This window comes from Pomacea canaliculata, linkage group LG10 (assembly GCF_003073045.1).
Source record: "Pomacea canaliculata isolate SZHN2017 linkage group LG10, ASM307304v1, whole genome shotgun sequence".
NCBI classification, from domain to species: Eukaryota; Metazoa; Mollusca; class Gastropoda; order Architaenioglossa; family Ampullariidae; genus Pomacea; species Pomacea canaliculata.
Genome location: NC_037599.1, coordinates 21,021,803 through 21,042,500, shown reverse-complemented (window position 1 = coordinate 21,042,500; position 20,698 = coordinate 21,021,803). Strand labels below are relative to the sequence as shown.

The window sequence follows — 20,698 nt, the reverse complement described above, 5'->3', positions numbered from 1 at the left end:
ATAACAAAAATAGCGCCCAGTAGAATCAGGAATGTCAGCATACAAATTCTTGTTACCTAAATATCAAGTATTAAAAACCTTTTTTTTATCACCACTCTTTTAAAGACAGATTCGAGGGCAAAATGGTTCTCAAGTGACCGACTTCTATTTGTCATTAGTATAATGAACTAGACCCACTCCTTCGAAAAACGAAACTTGAATATGATGGATCACTGAAAATGTGTTTTGACAAAACTCAGTTTTTGTGGAATACATTGTCAAAGTTCCAAAGCTTTTTTCATAAGCCTGATTATTAATCATTATTTTCATGCCATCAGCAAGCACTGAAACACGTGTGTTCATTCACACATGTATCACTGAGACAGACACTTGTAGCCATAAGTGTATTATGCTCATGTGTGCATGTGCTGGAAATACACAACTGAATTTGACATATGCGTCAAATATTGCTGTCATATTTTATATGCTTATCAAAGCATTTTCTGATACTTATAAAACTGTTTAGTAGAGAAGCATTTATAAATTGATTTGAGTGTGTTGATACATATTATCTCATTTTATATAGGCTCATCTACATTTAGTTGTCAGCATGTCTTCTATGTGAATATTATATTACAGAAAAAGGTGAGATCTTTTACATAAACTGTTAATGTTGAGGCCACATAATTCTGTTAGTTTTGAATTAGCAGTTCTCAGGTTGTACCAATGTGTGCAGTTGTACACACATCCACATTCATGACTTATTATTGTGCACATATACATACTTTAGAAGTTTAGATAATGTACAATTTGTGAGTGGGGTTATTGTGTGTGGCAAATCAATCAAGAAAATATTTTAAGGCCAGATTTTATAATCTACTTTGCCTTTACTCTGGTATGTGCCCACAGACAGGATCTTTTCCTGCATACTCATGTTATCAATGAGGTTCAAGTCTATCACATTCTAAGACTGTGCTGAAGCATGTTTTATAGATGTATCAGTCTCAACTGCTGTGAAAAAACCAGTTTCTCCTTTCTCAACCCTAGTCAGACTATTTATATCCAATTCTACAGCCATCCAAATATGTAGATACTGTTACTACTACCACACTTTTTACTCTTAAATACCTAAAAATATCAAACAAAAATGAAACTAAAAAGAGTAAACCTTTTTCAGGTGTAGTGCACTGGAGCACCAGATAAATAAGTGCTGAAGGCTAGTGTCACAACCTATCTTTCTGCAAACTAAGTTTGATGACAGCATGCCATCTCTTCACTTTAAAAACTGGACATTTGGAACACACGAATATATTCTCATCACCAACCTTATTCAGACCGCTACTGCAACAATCTCCTCAGAGGTTTTCTGATGCTAGGACTGGTGTGACACACTGATTTGTCATTTAAGCTTTCTGGCACAGCAGCCACATCCTAGCACCACTGATCAATACATAATGGCAACAAAAGTCTGCCCACATCCATCTGCCTGTGTGCTGGCTTGCACCACAATTGAATATTGGTTATGCTTGGCACGCAAATGTATGGTATGCATGCATGTGAAGGGCGTTGTCTACATCTGAGAGATCGGATCAAACTTCACAGCTGGGAAACCACCCAGATAATTCTTTATCTACTTTTTAATAGCCTTCCAGTTTATATGACCAACTACTTGTCATCTTCATGATGTACCAATAAATTATTTATGGAGCCATTCTTCTGAACAGCAAATAATGAAACACAAGTTTCACATATCATCTTGAAGACAGCATACACTGAAAATAGGTGTATACACCATATTTCCTTCTATTTGGGTAGCAAACACTCAAAAAGACAGCAACTGCATTTTCATTAATTAGTTCAATTAGGGGACAGCAGGGCTGCAAAAGAATGTGTGTAGCATCATATGATCTTTGGTCAAGTATGTGCATGGTTTGTGAAGTGCAACAATACATCTGTATACCTACACATGCCAAGCGTGCGAACACACACTCTCTTATCCACCTAATCTGCATGAAGTATTCTTAAATTAAAAAATAAACTTGAAGTCTAAATCACAGGCTCATCCCTCTCTTGGTATCTAAGAAAATGAGTTAAACTTTTATTTTTCCTCAATGTGTGTCTTGACATAATTGTACTGTGTCCATGTAAACTACATAAAGAGCTGAATAGTCCTTCACTGAATGTGTAACAACACTTTATATGTTAATTAAACTGTAAAAAGACCCAGCCGATGAAGTTTATTTCTATGAGTCATGAAATGATAAGTCTACAATGAACACTCAGCAAGATTTATAAAGATGAGGTGTTGCCCTATCACATTTTAACCTCACTCATCTGGTAATTCTGAAAATTAAAATATTATTGCAAAATCTGCTTTGAAATGGCATTGCTATTGCTTGATACATAGTACTAGGAAGAACCAGACACCCAGCCAATTAATAACAAGGAAAAAGCCAAGCAAGACTTCAGGCTTTCAGCATTACAACAAAAGTCAACTCCATGCAAGTCTCAGACAAAACAAAACATTTATTAGGTCTATGTACACGAAGTGCAATAAGAAAAGAAATGTAAAATGAAAATGCACAAAACTAAATGCCAAATATACAGATGGGTTTCAAAAAAGCACATTTAGCATAAACACACATCAAACCATGCAAAAGGTGTTTATCTACAACATCGACCATGCAACAGACTTCATACCTTAAAAAAAAAAAACTAAACAGAATCATTCAACATTTTACTTTCACTACACTTATTAAGCATAGCTATGCCTAACCTGCAGCATTTCCACATTTCCAAAACCAAAAAGTCAGCCCTTACTCCCCAGAGGGAGAGGGGGGAGGGGGTGTATTCTCTGGCTGAACTGTTTCTCGAGGGAGGTCACTTTTTTTAAAAAAAAAAAAAAAGGGGCCTACTTCCATCATTTAATGTAACACCAACACTTACAGATTTATCTAAAAGTGTTACTAATAGATTCCTTACATTTTTCCTATTACAATCGATTTAATGGGCAGCTTCTCTGTGTGCTAATATTTAAAATACAAAATTAAGTAAACATTTAGTAATATACAAATTTTATTCCCCTATAACTTAACCATTAAAATTCTTCAACTTGCAGTTCTATGATTTCGTTACATGATTCAAGCATTTTTCAAGAATGTACAAGCTGCAGACTACGTTCTCAATTTGTATCTTTTATTTTTATATAATTTACTTTTTAGTTTATGTGTCCTACTTTTTTAAAGACTTTTTCTGTTTCTAAGTATATATTAAAGTAAAGCAATCCATGTTATTTGCTCCTAAACATTTAGAACACCACTTCAGAGTTTTGTTAAATTAAACCTAATTCATTTTTCCCCTTTGGATTTGGGAAGTTATCGGATTGTAATTTATTTCTTTTTTGACAGATTTACATTAATTTCAGAACTACACACTAGACTTTTAAAAATGTCTTAACTGTCTAAGTAACAGGAACCTGCTCATGACTGATCATGACTAGATTGCTCCTCTTTCCTCCGAGTCATATTGCTAACAAACTGATTAATCATTAATCAGAACACATTTCTGACTTTTCGAATTATCACAGGCTCAAATGTTGCATCAGCAACAACTTCTCCATGCCCGAAGTCACTTTCAGTTGTACACATTTGTACCAATTGCCTCTCTACTAAACATAAGCTGACTAAAGTAGCATCCAATACATTCCAGTAATCTATATATTTCTAAAACCTGCAAACGATAGTTTACAAAGAGCAAAATGCAGAAAATATAGTGCTGCCTGTGGATGTGTAGCAAAGAATGTTACTTTGCCCTATTGGGTCATTAATAAGTTACAAAAGCAGGGAACAGGTGAATAATCCAGCAATCATTTTCATTTAAAATCAAGTTTATCTGAGGGCTTGCAATGGTTCAGCCTAAAAATGGGGAAAAAATTCAACTGTCATACGAATTGGGCATACACAAATTCAAATACAGTGATGGGACCAGTTAAAAATCAGGATTTTTCGTTTCAGATGCAGAAAATATTTGAGTATGAAAACTTGTTTTTCAAAGGCCAAAAATTTTCTAGAAGGCAGAGACTGCATAAAAAAAAAATGCAAATGTCAAACTGGTATTTTTCTACCAGGCAATGTTTACTAACATATTTTATAAATAAAAAAAAAACTTTCTGATAATTAAATAAAGATGGAATTAAACTAGCTGACAGTATGCAACTGAAAGAAAAATAGACAAAGCATTCTTGTAAGCTTCTGCATAAACAATCAGATTTATATCAGCTCGTCTTACCTATAGCCTCTGCCGTTCACAGAATGTGTGTGTGTTCATGGAGGTTCAAGGGAAACAAGTTTTTGCTTGCCCTCTGTATACACATGCATGTTTATGTGAATTACCACAAATGAAATAAATGTTTACATTTGGTGACAAACTTCTAATGGTAGTGATAGGAAGGTGATTAAAAAGCATGGGAAAAAGCACAAATAACTTTTTTTTTTAAAAAATGCAATTAATCAGTGGGAAACAGGTGGCAAACTGACAACGATCACAAATCAGTAAAAGATCTAAATTTTTAACAGAAAAATGTTAATTTTAAAAACACATAAAAATGAAACACAAAATAGTATCCTAAACACTGCATGCCTCTGAAATATGCGTTCATATCTAACAAAAGATTAACTAAATTTTGCCTTCTTCGTAACTGAATCCAGTTCCTAGAATTGTGCACACATATACAAAAATTAGCCGTGCAGGTCTGATATCAAGCCTTCTATAAAAACCATTCCTACATTTCCATTTATTAACAAGGGCTGCAACTAAATTGGTGTTTCATCACCACCCCTCATTTTGTGATTTTTGTTTGTACTATTTCTCTTTGGGTATCATATCTAACTCCTCCATCTACATATATTTATTTCAAAACCTTTATTTCAGACTGAACAAAAAAAGCTGAATTTCAGAGAATTGTGCACATTTTTTTGGGCTTAAAGGGGTTTTCCTTATCAGGGTGGATTAGATGGTCATAGGCCATATTCTGCTCGCAATACTGGATCATTTCTCGTATTGTCTGTGACAGTTTTAGACGGGGCTGATTGCAGTGAATCCGCAAGCGTTCAACCTCCGCGCTCAGTTTGCGGATGGTGTCGGAGTCTCGAGATTGATAGTACATAGGCATGCCGAGTGTTTTGGAAGAGTGCAAACCTGTTCAAACATCAATAACAAAAGACTTAGTCACAGCAATCTACAACCAGCACATTCAGGAACAGCTGACTTCAAAAGCCCAACACAACAGCAAAAAGAATGGTATAAAAAAATGGGAGGGAAAGCAACACAAACAAAATGAAAAAGTGCACTTAAAAGAAAAATGTGAATAGCTTTTGTCATGCCACCAAATAAACAAAACACAACTAAAAATATTTCAATTAAATAAAAATTACATCATAAATTACAAACTGCGAGTGGATAAACTGTGTCAAAATAAGATTAAATCAACTTTTTTATGTCATGATCTCCCTCTTGGCTTTACGTGTTCTGATATCTGTATAATTATATGCATACACATATACATGTAAGCACAGACATGCATGTGCACACCCACACTCGTGCACACATGCAACTAAAAATTCAATGAAGTACCCACCTGGGGGCTTTCCTCCTATTAATATTTTATGATCAACTTTAAACTTCTTGTTAATTTTTATTAACACTGAAGCAAAACATTAGGTATAACTTGCTGATAAGTAGGCTTTAATAATGCCTTCCTTGCTTCGAAAACTCCAGTAGCATCAGATATGGGTACCACAGTATATAAAGTTCTCACTAGCTGTAGTGTGTGTTTAAATAGAGATATGCAAAAATTTACTTATCTTTAAAAAAAAAAAAAAAACTCTTTGGCATGAATAAGAAACTTGCATCAAATGATTAGTAGTCACTCTGAAATACTAAAAACTAGAAGATGGACGGACTTTTCTGAAATAATCAAGATGGTAATACCCATCAAAAAAGTGGTAACAGCAGAGATCAAGGTGCTAAGTTTTTGTCAAAGGTCACTGTTCACTGAACACTTTAATCTGGGTTCACAGTTCTGTTATATACATGCATATGCACACAATCTCATTTAATGATGCTCTACAGAGATATATTCCTATACTGTCCAGCCACTTTGATTATTCAGTTAAATGATCTTAGATCCTTTCACCTATGTTTATTTATAAGATATTTGATGAAGATCCTTTTAAAACCATTTTTTTTTTAAAGAATTGTGTGGTCTTCTAAATCTTTCATTTGAACTACTCTAGGTAAAGGTAGTCTTCTATAGCCAAGTGGTCTTAGAATTTCTACTAAGCAGATGCTAGCTGGGCAGCTGGGGGATTCAAGTTAAACAAACTCACTGCCTCTCTAAATGGCCCTAATACACCAAGTCTTATCTCCAGTTTTCTGATATTCTCATTTTGCCCAATGCATCCTTCATAGTTAATAGTCACTAAAGCAAGAATAAGAAATGAGTAAAGATGACGTATTGTGTAGCTATCACCTTAATAAGCTAATGACAGATCAAGTTTGAATAAAGCAATATAAACACTTACATATCCCCATATGAAAGCCCAACCACATATCTCTCTTTCAATCATTAGTGAGTAAAACTTAAAAAACAAAGATTACAATCCATCTGATTACAACAGTGTAACATATACATAAAATTATTACTGAAAGCTTGAAAGCTATATATTGCAACTAAGCAGCATGCATGCAACAGGCTATTTAAAATAACAGTTGTTACTTCCTGAACATATTCTGGGAGGGGCAGACCTCTCATGTTTAATCAAAGTCCTTTTAAAAAAGTGCTATAAACACTTTATCTACCATAACAGTGGCTTACTCACTGAATAGTATGCAGCCAGATGACAGCACAATGTACAGTTTATAAAGAGAACAATTACTAAGGCCAGTAGAGGTGGTCAAAGGTAAGGCACATAAAATGAATGAAATACAATGGTAAGTGGCATTGTACGTTTGTGGCCAGACCAAAAAAGGGAGAAGAGGGAGACATCAAATGCCAATATGTTTGGAATTTCTAAAGACGCATGGCATCTTTCTATATGTCAATTATACAGGATGTTTAAATCTATAATTTAAATAATTATAAAGGCAGTGTGTAGTAAAACACATTTTCATTTACAAGATATAATAGAATATACAGGCATAGTTCTTTTGTCAACACTTGTTTTCAAATAGATATTGTTCAGACCCTGTTGTTAATGCAAAGCGATGGAATCACGATCAAGAAACATTTTGTTTAGTATCTGAGTGCATTCTCATTTAATGGCTACTCTCAATTTACTCTCAATTCAGCAACTATCGTTGCTTTGTAGTATATAGCCTTTAAGTATAACCATTGAAAAAAAAAAACTAAAAGTGTAAGGTCTGATAAACAAGCTGTTAAAATGTGTATACTTTTGGGAGGACACTTTGTTTATGACATCTATATCTTTCTCCAGTGGTCTTGGAGCAGATGTTGGACAGAGAAGCCAGACTTTTGCTGGGATTTTTTACTTTTAAAGATAAGCTATGTAACTAGGAAATGAAAGAAAAAGTAAAAATCATAAGATGAACTGATTAAGTGAGAATAACTGAGTTGATAGTGCAAGACTTTAAATGAGTTTCACTACTGGCCTCAGTTGATATAGGACAGATAAGTGAGCAGGATCATCAGGATAATTCAACTGACTGTAATACTAGGAAATTCTAGCATATTTCATTCATTATCAATACTCTCACAAAGCACTGTAATTCGAAAATTGTACAGCAGTCCTACAATCCTGTGGCAGCAGCAAATCTCTCATAAACGAAATATTATTTACTTATCTGTGTAGTTAGGAGCCATTTATGTATTACATATGCCTTATTCAAATGATGTACATAAATATTACTCATTTCAAAACGTTATTCAACACATAATAAATCCCTAAATAACATATTAAACAATGAACAAAAGGGGTAAAAGCCAAAGGTACACATGCAAGAACACCGACGAGACAACATAATAGTTTATAAAGATACTGACAAAAAGTACCAACAAACCTTTATATGGTCTTTATGAAAAGCTTTCTTGATTATGAAAAGCACCTCTTTGACCTAAAACCAAAAGCATAAGAAATGTTTATCCTTTAATACTTAGTCTATAACAATGTTAATTCTCCGACGTTTCTTCCACATATTTGGTTGATTATAATCGTTGAATATTCGTCCAGAAAAATCTACGTACTTCTAGTCTATCAAGCACACGGTTTTGGGTGTGTCTGTTTAAAGGAACACAAAAAATTAATAACTTAATATTTGGAAACGAGCGGCGACCAGAAGCCAGTTTCAACGATTTCCTGTAAGCTGAAAGATGTTTATATATCTTCATTTTTAGAAAGTAGCCTTCAATATTAGTATCAGTACTGACTATAATCCTACACATCGATTACATGTAATTATGTATGCATTGCGACTGACAAGTTTTAGCTTTGGCATCTCACCAGGCATTCTCGTTTCTGAACACTAATCTTGCATCACATCGACAATAGTTTTCTATGTTCTTTTTCCCCCTAAAATATCTTCTGCCCAATACTTATATCCGATAAAATTTCGTTAATATCACGAATATTTCGTACCTTGGAAATCTCTCCTCTTTTCTTATGCCACAATGGCGATTCCGCATCGGAAATGAGCCTCGTTGTCATCTCGTTAGGGGAGGCTAGAAGTCCGTATGGTAATTTACCACTAGATGAGAGTTCCTCCCCTTCATATCTATTATATTTGCTTTTACTAGTTGCGGATTATTACGTCCGAAACACCCAGTTATGTGTTTAAAGTAGTTTATCTCATTCAGAAAATTTAGCATATTCTTTTAAAGAATTTTATAGACCATAGTCGTTTAATGCGACGACTCACGTTTACTGTACTTGTACACAGAAACAGAAGCACATTTCATTCATCTTTTGCAGACGACTGAGTTATTGAGTGATCACTCGATCGGCTGTTGCCAGTTTGACACTTAAAATTACCTATAACATACTGAACTTCATTTGCTCTTTTATTTCTTGTGTCCATTCTCTGGAAGAGCACACAGGTAGAATAGCTGCCCGATTTTAACTACATTTTAAATGGACTTTTTAACTACATGTAGAAGTGGACTTTTTTTAACTATTTGTTACAGTGACACAATCATGATGTGAACGAACCTTCATAATGATACAAGCTTACAAATGCGGGTTAATGAACTGTACGTAGAAGCTTCTAATTAGCCCTATACAGTATACAGTTTGTACCTGGCAACGATCGAGTTTCTGCTGACCCTTAATCACAATCTCGATCAATGGTGGGGAGCGGGGAGAGGACTTGACTTATAGCTTGTTAACATCCACAACACCATCACCTTTTGCTGACACAAATCCTTTTCTTTGCCCCAAAAGTCTTGATCTCAACAATAGTTGGTTCAATCTGAGGTGGAAGAGTGCGGGCCAGGTGGGTAGGGGAGGTATCTCACCGCCCCGACAAAAGTTTCGCCTGTACAGACTCGAAAAGCTCCCCTCACCGTGATTATTGGTGCATTCTGCGGGGTATACGCCTCCTTCACCTTGCGTAACACACTGTCCCTGTCAGACGCTTAATGGGGGGTAGACTACCTTTAGGCCTGTACAGTACCTGTATTCATTAGGTAAGTCGCCTTTCGCTTCAGGTGGAACACCGCCAGTCGCGTCAGCTGGCTGGTGGGGTGGAGCACGTGTGTACTGTGCGACCGAGTCGCATACCCCGACCCTTCGTCTTCAACACGCCAGTGTATATATTTTGTATCCACAATCAGGGAGAAGAAGAGGAGGGCTCTCACCACCTGCTCGCTTTTGTCGCGACAGCCAGGTAGGCGCGCTTTGAGTTGTAGTTTACCTGGAAAGCACGCATTGCTCCTTGTTATGGCGCTGTGTTGTGTTCACTGTACCTTCGCTTTAGATAGGTTTCTCAGCCGACTAAAGGTTCGAATCGGCGACAGTTGCTTGTGGGAAGAGCCGAATGTCAACTATAATGTCACTTGTGACCAGGCGTGTATGTATATGTGTCATAGCTGTTGAAGGTTTTGAAGGGAGTTTGTACACTGCTGTTGAGGTATAGGACTTGGGGACAGCTCACGCTGCATAGCTAGTTTAATTTCAAGGCGAAGCTTGCGTGCATGACATCGTTTGACGACACCTCCACCCGGGGTGGCCAGCGGATACATGAATTTTTTGGCTACCTGACCCAAATTCTCGAATGCCAGCGTTATCGATGGGACGTTTTTTGACGGTTGATCGACAAAGCATGACTGGCTGACTGACGCGATTTCATCTCATTCCAGACCACACCTATAATTCTTCTATTGCGGGACCAGAGTATTCGGGACGTCATTGCGATAGGTATGTACGTGTAATCTGATAAGAAGAGTGATGGTTTTTGTTGTTGTTGTTTTTGTTTGTTTCCGTGTGATATGCGAGTTTCATATGTGTATATGGGCGGTACGTGTACTGAATTCGTTTCCCCCTTTCTGTGCTGGACAATGCACACGAGGTCTTTTTAGAGTAAGACCTCACTAAACCTCTAAGTGTGACTGTAGAGAGCAGTGACTGTCACGAGCCCAGCCATCCACGTTCTGTGAACGAATACATCTATATATAATTGCTTGTGAAATAGTAAATTATGATATACCATACATAGAAGGAAAACTATGTCATTATCAAAACCAACATCTTTAATTCGTGCTTGAAGCCGACTGAGAAAGAAAAACAGAAAACACGTTTTGCTGACCACATGCTCAGGGGACAACATCGAAGTTCATGGCCGCTCAGGGCAAAAGCGATAAAGAGAATTTAAATGTTCTTAGCGGGCAAACTAAGACATAAACAAGCGAGAAACTGGCACATACACATTAATCATCCTCACGAGAAAATAAAAAAAAAAACCCTCACATTTCAGTGGATGTTTGTGTGGTCAGACAGGAGAAATATGGTGATGACCACATACACAGAGACTGGGAGGATGTGAATCAGGATCAACGACTATCACAAAAAAAAGCGGATGCTAAGTATCCTCCTTCGTAAAGGCAGATTGAGTGCTAAGCGCAGTGGCTCTTGGGTAACGCAAAGAAAGGACAACAAACATGTTCAGGTGTAATCGTGTTTAAACTACAGTCCCCACAAAAACTGCTATCCGAGGACACTGATTCCCCTTTCCCTCTCCCCCACTCCTCCCTGGTCCAGCAGATAACGCGGGCAGAGAGACTGAATATGGTTGCGCCCCTCTGGTTTAGAGCATCCTATCTGCCGTCCGAATGGTGATCTATTTTTGAAATATGATCTGGTTCAGAAAATAAAATTAATTGTTTTTTGGGGCTAAAACACACTCTAGTCTCATAGGTTTCATAAGTGTCCTAATCCTGTTCATTGTCACAAGCAGAAGGCTTAATGGGGTGAGCTGATGGTAGGGTCTTACTGAAGCAACTATGCTGCAACTTGAATTGCTAGAACCGACTTCTTGTGTAAGTTGATGAATCTGCCAGGGGATAGTTGGGGAGGGGGAGAGAAGATTCGTTCAGATTTTTCTGAAGAGTTTGAGCAAAGAGTGCGCTTGTCAGCGTGCTGCAGAATCTGAATGAGCCCAGTGAGTGCTCCCTTAAAATCAACGAGTTACTTTTTTTTTAAAAACTACCTTTTTTCATACAGTAAGACAAAATAGTGAATGAGAACTAACGACCTCAAAGAGATTGGATGAAAAAAAAACCAACCACGGTTAATATAAAAAAACCGAATGCGAATAATTAGTGGCAGTGGTTTCTCAAGTGTGTATTAGGATAGGGCCATACGTCTCTGTCTGTATGTGAGGTGTGTGTGTCCGTTCTGTGTGCATCTTCTAGTGTCACATGCATGCGGTTCTTTGAGGCCTAACCAGGATGTTTGTAAACCAAAGTCCCCTTCTCACTTTGCAGGATATGCCTTCAAACACTCTGAATATTTATGAAAGGTCAACAGCGTCTTTCAGCGCCTTTTCCTTCCCTGACAGGCTTTCCCAAACGTAGACTTTGCTCACGTGAATGCATGCTTCGTTCACACTCATTCTCTCGCTCACTCTCTCTCTCTCACACACTCTTTTGACGGTTCAGCATCTGGGCTACAGCACATGATAGGACTGCCGTGTCTGAATTCTGAATCACCCTCTCTGCCTCTACACCTTTGTTAGCACTAGATGACGTGTTGGGCGAGCGCCTACTGCACCGAAGGTTCGTATCCATTGAAGGTGCCTTTGGACCCAAAACCGATGACTCTAAAAAAAAAAAAAAACCAAGCAAATTAATAGAAATACCTGTCAAGAATTAGAACTTGTGAGTCAATTATTAAACCCTAATTTCAAGGAAAGAAAAATGTTACAGTTCCAAATCACACACATCTCTACAACGCAGAAAAAGTAGGATACCCATGTAGGTAAACAGTGCCATCTGTTGTAAAACATCTGTCGCTTGCTCTTTCCCCTATCCCGGATCACCCAGCCCGCCTTTAATAAGCACCTCTAGCCAAACACATGTACAGCCATTGCTTCCTCTACATCAATCTGTAGTCTGCTTTGTTGACATGACCTGTTTGTTGCTGAATATTTATTATCACACAATTTCCTTATCGCACACCGGTGAGTTCTTTAAACTAATGTTATTTCCTCTTCTGATCGGTCGTCTTCGCAGGTCTTTTTCCTTGTCGGCTTTGTCCATCCATCATTGAACAAGTATTGGCTTTAGGTTAACAACCGTTAAGAGGTTCATTTCAGTTTCGTTCTAACTTCCTCGAGCGCTTTTTCCTATGAGGTCACTTAATCCCCGACACGTTTGATAACAACGACTAGAATACAAATTGTATCAGTTGTGTTATCGACAGCTTCAGGTTTCATGTTTGTCCTGTACAAGCAGCTCTGACTACAGGTGTGTCTTTGTCATATAATAAACCTCCAGTAATGGGATATGCATAGGGATAAATGTTTACAGTCAAGCATAATTGCAAAAAAAAATTTCTTGTGTGTTAATAGATTGTCTTTTATCTAAATTTTCAGAAAGGGGACAAGGATCTGCAAGAAAGTTGAGAATCTGGTGGACGGCCGGCTTTGTGGCAGGTTCAGTCTGATCAGCTCAGCGACACCTTCCTCATCACATGGCTATCGGCGTGGAAGCCATCGCCGTTGTTGGAGGATCTTGAGTTTGCCATCGTCGTCGTCGAGGTTGTAATTGTTGCTCCATGGGGCTGTCCAGGAAGCTGGGCGGCGGTGCGGCGGCTTTTTCCAGCCGCCCGGAGACCCCAGTGTGTGTGGACTACAAGTGGAGCACCCAGGCCTACGCCCTGCGCGACATCCTTACCCGCTTCCAGCTGCCGTGCGTCGTGCAGTGCGCCGCAGACCCGGGCAGCGTGGTGTGGGCCGACTTCCAGTTCGACCTGCGCCAGCCCCTCCTGCTGCACGCGGCCAGGACCGTGCGCAAAATCCACGCGCGCAGCCTCAAAGTCGAGGGCCAGACGGACCAGCTGCAGGAGTTTGGTCCACCGCTGGCCATTCCAGAAGACTATGACGGTGAGACGGCGTCTTATCTCATTATCTTATAGAGAGGGAGGAAGTTTCATGAGTGAATGGGGAGGATCGAGGGTCTGCGTGCATGTGCATTTCCAATGGATGATATCTGTTGCTGTTTGTAGAAATTTATAAATAATTAAATTGTTATCATTGCCCTACTTCGTATATTCGCACTTACAACAAGAGATACCATCCCTCACCCAACCAACAAGTAACCAGCAAGAAACCGGACCAGAAGAAATCCAACACCTGCTTTGACCCTCTGCCCGCCTACATGTGGCGGGGTGGACAGGTGACTAATCCTCCCCGTGTCACGATAATAGGTCCTGCCAGTCAGTCAGGTGTCAGAGAACCCTCAGGTGTTGCTCTCTGTCTAACCGTCAGTCGTACCGTCGAGACGGTCTAAATGTCATTTACTCCTCTGCTGGCCATCTGGTCGCGCTTGGCTTGCTGTCTACCTGTCATATTTAGTCATGTGACCCGGCAGGACACCATGCTAACTGACGTGTCTATCCATGTGCTCCCACACAACGACCGGCACCAGCCATGGGATGAATAAAGGAAAATGCATTGTTATGGATATTAAATAATAGGGCATTCCTGCACCTCCCTGTAGTCTTGTTGCTCGTGCAAGCTAACAAATTATTCTAGTCCCCGTGTTTACAAGTTAGGGCCACTCATATTTTAACCCAACACTTCTGGACAGATATATTGCTGGAAAGGAGCTGGGATGTTTGCCAAGCAACACAAATAAACCGCTGACAATAACTTTGTAATAAATCGAGAAATGCTAACAGCTGCTGGCGTGTGTATCATGCTTTAACACTCCGACATCTTGAGAAACCTGGTGTAATCAATTTGTAAGAGGATTAACCACATTTCTGTAATGTTGAATCCTCTCTTGACGAAACTGATATTAGATTTTCCAACAGAAACATAAGGAACAGAGAGTTTGGAAAACCGACATGCTAATTGTAGTACTCCTTGTATCGCAAAACTTTTTTAGTTTTATTTAGTTTTACCAGGGAATATCTCTTTCTCAATTTGTAGCTTTAGAATTTCCTGTCGCAATGCTGAAACAGAAAGAAAATAAACATCTTGACAAGGATGTTAGTTTATATCCGCTAAAATAAGCTAACATTGTTGACTATTTGCTGTTCCCAAGCAGGAAGACACCAAGTCGGCACTTTTTGTCCCCATATGTTTACAAAGATGTCTTTGCCGTATCGTCAATCTGATACAGAATAAAAGCTATCCGGTATACCCAACTTTTATTTCCCACGCAGTAAACATGTATTGTTGAGGCTCAGAATGAAGATATTAATAGAAGCAACGAGGAGTTGACAGGCTGATGTTTTCCCAGGCTACAGGACACAGCCTGGAAAGTAGCAAGCAGTACAACTCGTATACAGGGAAATTAAATGCGGGACTGTCCTAAATCTTCTCGTAGTTTAGGTGCAGGTTACTTGTGACAGGTAAACATGGGGAAAACGATGCCATACATTGCACAAGTGAACGACACACAGCTGGCTTTAGCGGTCACGAGTGTGGTATTAAGTTTTTTTTAATACCTTTGTTGTTTTGGATGGAGTGCAATCTCTCCCATTTCTTACCACCACCTCCACCAATTTTTTTTATTTTTTTTTTAGCACCCTTTAACACTCCGCCTAAAATGGGAATTATTGTATTTTCCAATTGTTTTTAAATTATCATTTTTATAGAATTTATGTTGCATGGTACGTCCCCCCACTCCTCTCACTCCCACACACAATCATCAGCAGCAGCATTGTCGTCATCGTCATCATCATCATCATCAGTTTTCAATAAACATACACCCACCGAGCTAGATGTTCATAACGATTAAGGGTGGGGCGTGACAAATCCTTTGGTGGTACGCGACACGCGGAACGGTAGAGGTGTGGGTGGGGCGACATGTTGTAATGGAAGAAGACAGCGTGAAAATAATTACATCGACGGCCGGAGTGCCACTGTGGCTTGGAAAAATAAGTAGCTAGCAATCATCTCGAATGGATGGGACAGGAGCCTCAACAAAACAGAGTTCCCAGGTTATGCGTGTGACAAATTGCTGGAGTGGTTCTATTTTTAACTCACGGGGTACTCTTACGTGTGCTCTGCTGTTGCTGGAGCCCTCGGTCTGGCCGTGATTACAGGTGGTCTGGTGACATTCCTTACAGGTGTTTGTGAACGGAGCGCAGCACATCTGGTATTCCCAGGTGCTCGGTGTGGCTAATAATTAAAAAATAAAGCAAAACCCATTTTGCCCACATTTCTTGGATGTAAATGTGTTGTACTCCCTCTGTTTGTTTTTCTGATCTCGGTGATGGATTTTGTTTAGTTTAGGTTTCTCTTTCACTGTATCCCCTTTCCCCGAGTTATGTGTTTGTTTTTGTTGTTTTGTGGAGTTGGGAGAGGCCCTTGCTTTCCCCGTCCGTCCCACATCCGCAAACTGCCACTTACACGTAAGATTCCTCAAGCTTTATTACTGCTAGATAAATAGACAGTTTTTTGTGTGCTGATAAGTGCCAGCTCCGAGCTGGGTTGGCTAAGTGTACAGCGAGAGAGCGCAGATAACTCTCGTACGACTTCCTGTTTCGGTCACCAACGGCGAAGAGTGTATGAAAGGGAGATAACCTTCACAAGAGGTGATGTCACCTGAGGACCCACAGCTCTGCCCAATGATCAGAAAAGAAATATCTGAAACCTGTCGCTAGTCTTTTTAATTACTTATTCTTATGACGTTAATAAACGACCATCTTATCGTGTTCATATTTAAGTCTTTTGTCAAGCGAAGTCTTTAGCGCGTGGAATGGGCGACAAAATAGGTGAAGTAGGTCGGGATTTTAAAAAGAAATCCAGGGCTCGATAGCACATAAATTCCCATCTCCTTTTCACAAGAAAAAAGAGACAAGCGTGTGATCTCACAGTCCTATTCACGTGTCAGTGGATAGTATGTGGCGCTTTTAGCCCCTCGACAGCCAGTCCTAGCGCTCGTCTTTCATTTTAATGGCCCTGGCGGCCTGTCAGTCGATCTACAGATAGTTGTCAAGCCTGGGAGCTACTTCTTTGTAATAAGATTGCAGAAGTTACTGAATTTCAAAATAATATTGAAAACTAACATAAAGATATCTACTTTCACATGTGCTGTTTTTTTTCTGCTTAAGTGTAAAAAAAAAAATCTGAAAGTGCGTTGTGCATGGTGATATGTGTGATTTCATATTTTGAACGTGACAGAAAAAAAAAATTGCTTGCCCAGAATAGGAATATCTCCAGTTTGTAGACATGGTGTATGGATTGTTACTACTTTATTATTGGCCACATTTCTTGATACAGGTTTGCCACTCACGAATTAATGTTTTTTATGGTCTCTTTAAAAAAAAAAAAAAGCAGTTTTTGCTTCTGTCTCAATCTACACTTCTCTCTGCAGGTTGGTTTTATCCGGTCACCAAGAAGGACCCTACAGCTCTGCCCCGCCACACCCGCGTAGAGGGCGCTGCGGCCTCCCCTGCTCGCCAGTTCCTGGTGACGACCACGCTTCCTGCCTTCGTTCCCAGCTTTGTGCCTGCCACGGGCCCCAAGTATTCCTCGCATGAGGTCATGGTGGGCGAGGTCTTGACAAAGGTCGACGTCGTGACCGACAACCTTTCGCTTGAGGTCGCCACGCCTTCCACCGATCCAGGAGCCGCTTCCTGCTTTCCACAAGAGTCTGCGTTGCTTGGACGAAAACCAACACGAGGTGATCATCCCCTTCCACTACCTCGCCCTGCTGCACGACGTGGCGGAAAACTACGAACTTGCTGTTAAAGCGGCCCAGCGAAGCTGTGGCGGCATAGCAGCGGAGGGGAGTGGCATGGAGGGCGAGGGCGGTGCAGCGTGTCGTGCGTGCCTGGGGTGGTCAGCACGAGGACTATTGTTGCGTCAGGGAACGACTGCCTGCCGCGTGTCTTCCGTCACGTGCTGGGCGAGGAGCCGGCGCTGGAGGGAACCTTCTCCGGCCTAATGCGCTGCTACAGCGTCTTCACGGAAGAGACCGTCATGGCCGCCACTATGAGCAGTTTGGACTTGTCGTCTATGCTCGAGCTGCCCTCTTGTCTTGAGCTCTCGGCCAACTCCTCGGCCAAGTTCAGGATCGGCCTCAACGCCTCCGACTGAAGCGGACCAACCAGTACGTCGCCGCACTCCGGACGTGCGAAGAACTGGCTCACAGCTATGTCAGGGCCATCAAGGCATCCTTCACTGTGCACCCCGTGACCCCCGAGCAGAGTGACGTGGATCTGTCTTTAAGTCGAGAACGGTAGTAGTGTTGTTGATGGACCAGACGTCGGGGCTTGGGCTAAGGAGGTCGGCGACAGCAGCACGTCAAGAGAACCCAAGTGCGAGGAGAGAGAAAGGGCTTCTGCCACATCAGGTGCCACGCGGTTACCTGGCAACACGACGAGGTATGACGGCAGGGCTGACGACGAGGTGGATAGCTCCAGCATCAGCGAAGCTCCCGACGACTCCGGTGATATCACGAGCATAAGCGACGCGCCCGAGGTGGAAGCCAGCTCCGAGTTCCACATCTCCTGGGGCGAGCTCAAACGGGCCCGAAGCTACTCCGGATCTCTGTCAGACGCCAGCGACAACGAAGCTGAAGACAGCGACACACAGGTGTCGTCAGCCACCGAGAGTGACACAGAGTTGTCATCGACCGACAGGGATGCGCAGATCTCGTCGGCAACAGAGAGCGACTGCAACTCCGTGGTGATCAACGATTACAGCTCCAGTTGGCAAGAGTCTGTCCTCAGCAGCAGCAACTACAACTTTCGTGACGGTGTTCGGAAATGGGAGAACCAAAGTTCAGACTCTACTAGCGCCAGTTGCCATTCGAGTCCTGTTGACAGGGAAGGACCAGTTGCCTCTTCCCGCCCTCAGCAAGTCTCTGTAGCGCGTCGTCTAGGTTTTCCTGATGCTTCCGACAGTACCACGGACGGGTGCACTCAGGATACAGGGGGCTGGATGGGCAATTCTGAGTCCATTCAAAGACATCGTCAGAAACATCGTGATGGCAGTTGCCAAAAACGTGGCACGTGCAATACTCACCGGGAATCACACTTTCCACAACACGGAGACCTCATCAGCAGACAGCGATTCTTTCAACAAACCTGACGATAGCGGACAGCTTGGGGTGCGCGCGGAGGTCCGTGAAACATCAGGTCACGTGATTGAGAAAGAACAGTCCAGCCATGAGCTCGAGCACTCAACGCGACAACGAGCAGGAAGTGTTCCCATGGTGCAGACAGTAGCAGTTAAGAGCCGCAACAGCTCTTCTTCAGGCCATTTCGCACCTTACTCCCATCCCTCCTCCGTTCCCAGCGGCCTTGATTGCTTAACCACTCGGTCACCACCAAAGAAACCCACGCAATACGTGAGTAACGGGGATGGTGATAGAGTCGAAGATAAAAATGCCAGGAAAAGTCAAGAGAAGGCTGACGACTTCGTAAAAGCCTTAGGAGACAAGCTGTTACTGGTGTCCAGGAGATCTTCGTCTCCCAGGTATCAACGTCTGGAAACCAACAATGATGATGCCCCAGACAGCAGAACATTTGCTCAGAAGCAGCATGGCAGGAGTCAGAGCAGCATTACCTATGACCGGTCAGTCCGCAGCGCAAACGACCTGCATTTTGAGGACACTGCAGTCATGGTCCAAGACACAAGCTTCGGCACAGACAGTGAGGAGGACTCAGGAGGGGAGATGTCACAGAAAACTATTTTTGATGAGTTTGACCTTCTTCATGAGGAGATAGTGTGATGAAGATGTGTGAAGAGAGAAAAGATACACTTGTTGACTCCTGTGCGAGATTGAGTGAAGAGACTAGTTTATAAATGTTAATGAACAGACAAGTAATAAGACTATGGAAGTATGGGGCACAGCACAGATTAAGATAAAAACTGACTATTCTCTTTACAAGAAGACGTAAAGTGCCTCAGACTTCCAATGAACCAGCCTGAAACAGACTCAACTGCTGATGATGTAAATGGATCCAATATTGCCAACTCTTCGTAAAAATGATTGAAAAGGTCTGTTAAACATGATAATGAGCTTGTGCACATCTGAGACATTTTGTAATGTGTTTGTGGGGATGTTGAATGGACACAGCCACTAGTGGGTTCATTTCTCATAAGATCAATATAACATTGCTTGAATGAAACTGAGGAAAAAATTCAGTCACCTTCATAATCAGCTTGCATTTGCTTCATAAACCATAATATGACGATATCTGCATTATTTAAGTAAGAATGTCAGTCAAAATTTTACAGATTAGCAGAGACAAAATAGTCAAATGTAGCATTATTTGCACTCTTTAGTCTCTCTTCTTTTACCCACATTTTCCCCCTTGGATTATGGTATATTGCAGTTCTTCAGGCAAATCTGAGTTTGGTGTGCATGTGACTATTTAAAACTGATGGAGACAGCATGATTATAAAGTTACTTTTTTTTTTTTAAATGTTTCATATTTCGTCATATTCCCTTTGCCAACATAGAACCTCTTGAACTATTTTGTTTTAAGCAATCCCACTGTCTTTAAATCCATTCCTTCAATATGTGCTTAGTGTGCAATGTATCCTCTTTAAATACATTTTCAAAGTTCATTAAATGTGCTTTCTGCTATAATGTGTATTATTTTATATGCATAATAAACTTTTAATAAGACTAATTTTGGCATCTTTTCATCAGCTTCAATACACATCAATTGTCTCATCATATTAGTGCTGAATAAAGGGTGGCAATCTATTCCTTCTATCCCTTGAACATCAACAATGTGCTACATCTTGTGGAACGCAGGCATTTTTTTTTTCTTTTTCTTTTTTTTTGGAGGGAGGGGGGGTCCACTGCAAGGCTCTTGTATAGTACAAGTATTATGACCAAGTATTCTTTTCTGGCTGCTTCAAATTACAAGTGTTCCATTTTAACTATTAGCAACTGTGTCTTCTCTTAGTGAAAGTTTGTTATATAAAAGAGCTAGGATGAAAGCATGTGTTCTTTGATGAAATAGTATAAAATTTAAATAGGGTGTTTATATTTATCATTCATCATCAGCACTAGCAT

General features: G+C 40.6%; 1 protein-coding gene and 1 long non-coding RNA gene across 2 annotated transcripts; one reads left to right on the top strand and one right to left on the bottom strand.

The window, feature by feature from the left end:
- Positions 1–4,473: 4,473 nt before the first annotated feature.
- On the bottom strand, positions 4,474–8,736 carry LOC112573084. The gene is made up of 3 exons (XR_003101160.1): positions 8,631–8,736; positions 8,056–8,109; positions 4,474–5,175 (listed from the first exon to the last, which is right to left on the bottom strand). It is a non-coding gene; the product is annotated as an uncharacterized LOC112573084 (long non-coding RNA).
- A 609-nt stretch (positions 8,737–9,345) lies between these two features.
- Positions 9,346–20,306, top strand: LOC112573082. The gene is made up of 4 exons (XM_025253100.1): positions 9,346–9,876; positions 10,349–10,406; positions 13,081–13,590; positions 17,036–20,306. Exons 3-4 carry the CDS (start codon positions 13,263–13,265, stop codon positions 17,410–17,412), a joined length of 705 nt encoding a protein of 234 aa, XP_025108885.1. The 5' UTR covers positions 9,346–9,876; positions 10,349–10,406; positions 13,081–13,262; the 3' UTR covers positions 17,413–20,306.
- The last annotated feature ends 392 nt before the right edge of the window (positions 20,307–20,698 follow it).

What these genes read in the sequence shown, in the direction of transcription:
- LOC112573082 (XM_025253100.1), top strand. Translation starts at nt 13,263, where the DNA reads ATGGGGCTGTCCAGGAAGCTGGGCGGCGGTGCGGCGGCTTTTTCCAGC. An exon ending in CATTCCAGAAGACTATGACG is followed by an intron (nt 13,591 to 17,035) that starts GTGAGACGGCGT and finishes TTCTCTCTGCAG; the next exon opens with GTTGGTTTTATCCGGTCACC.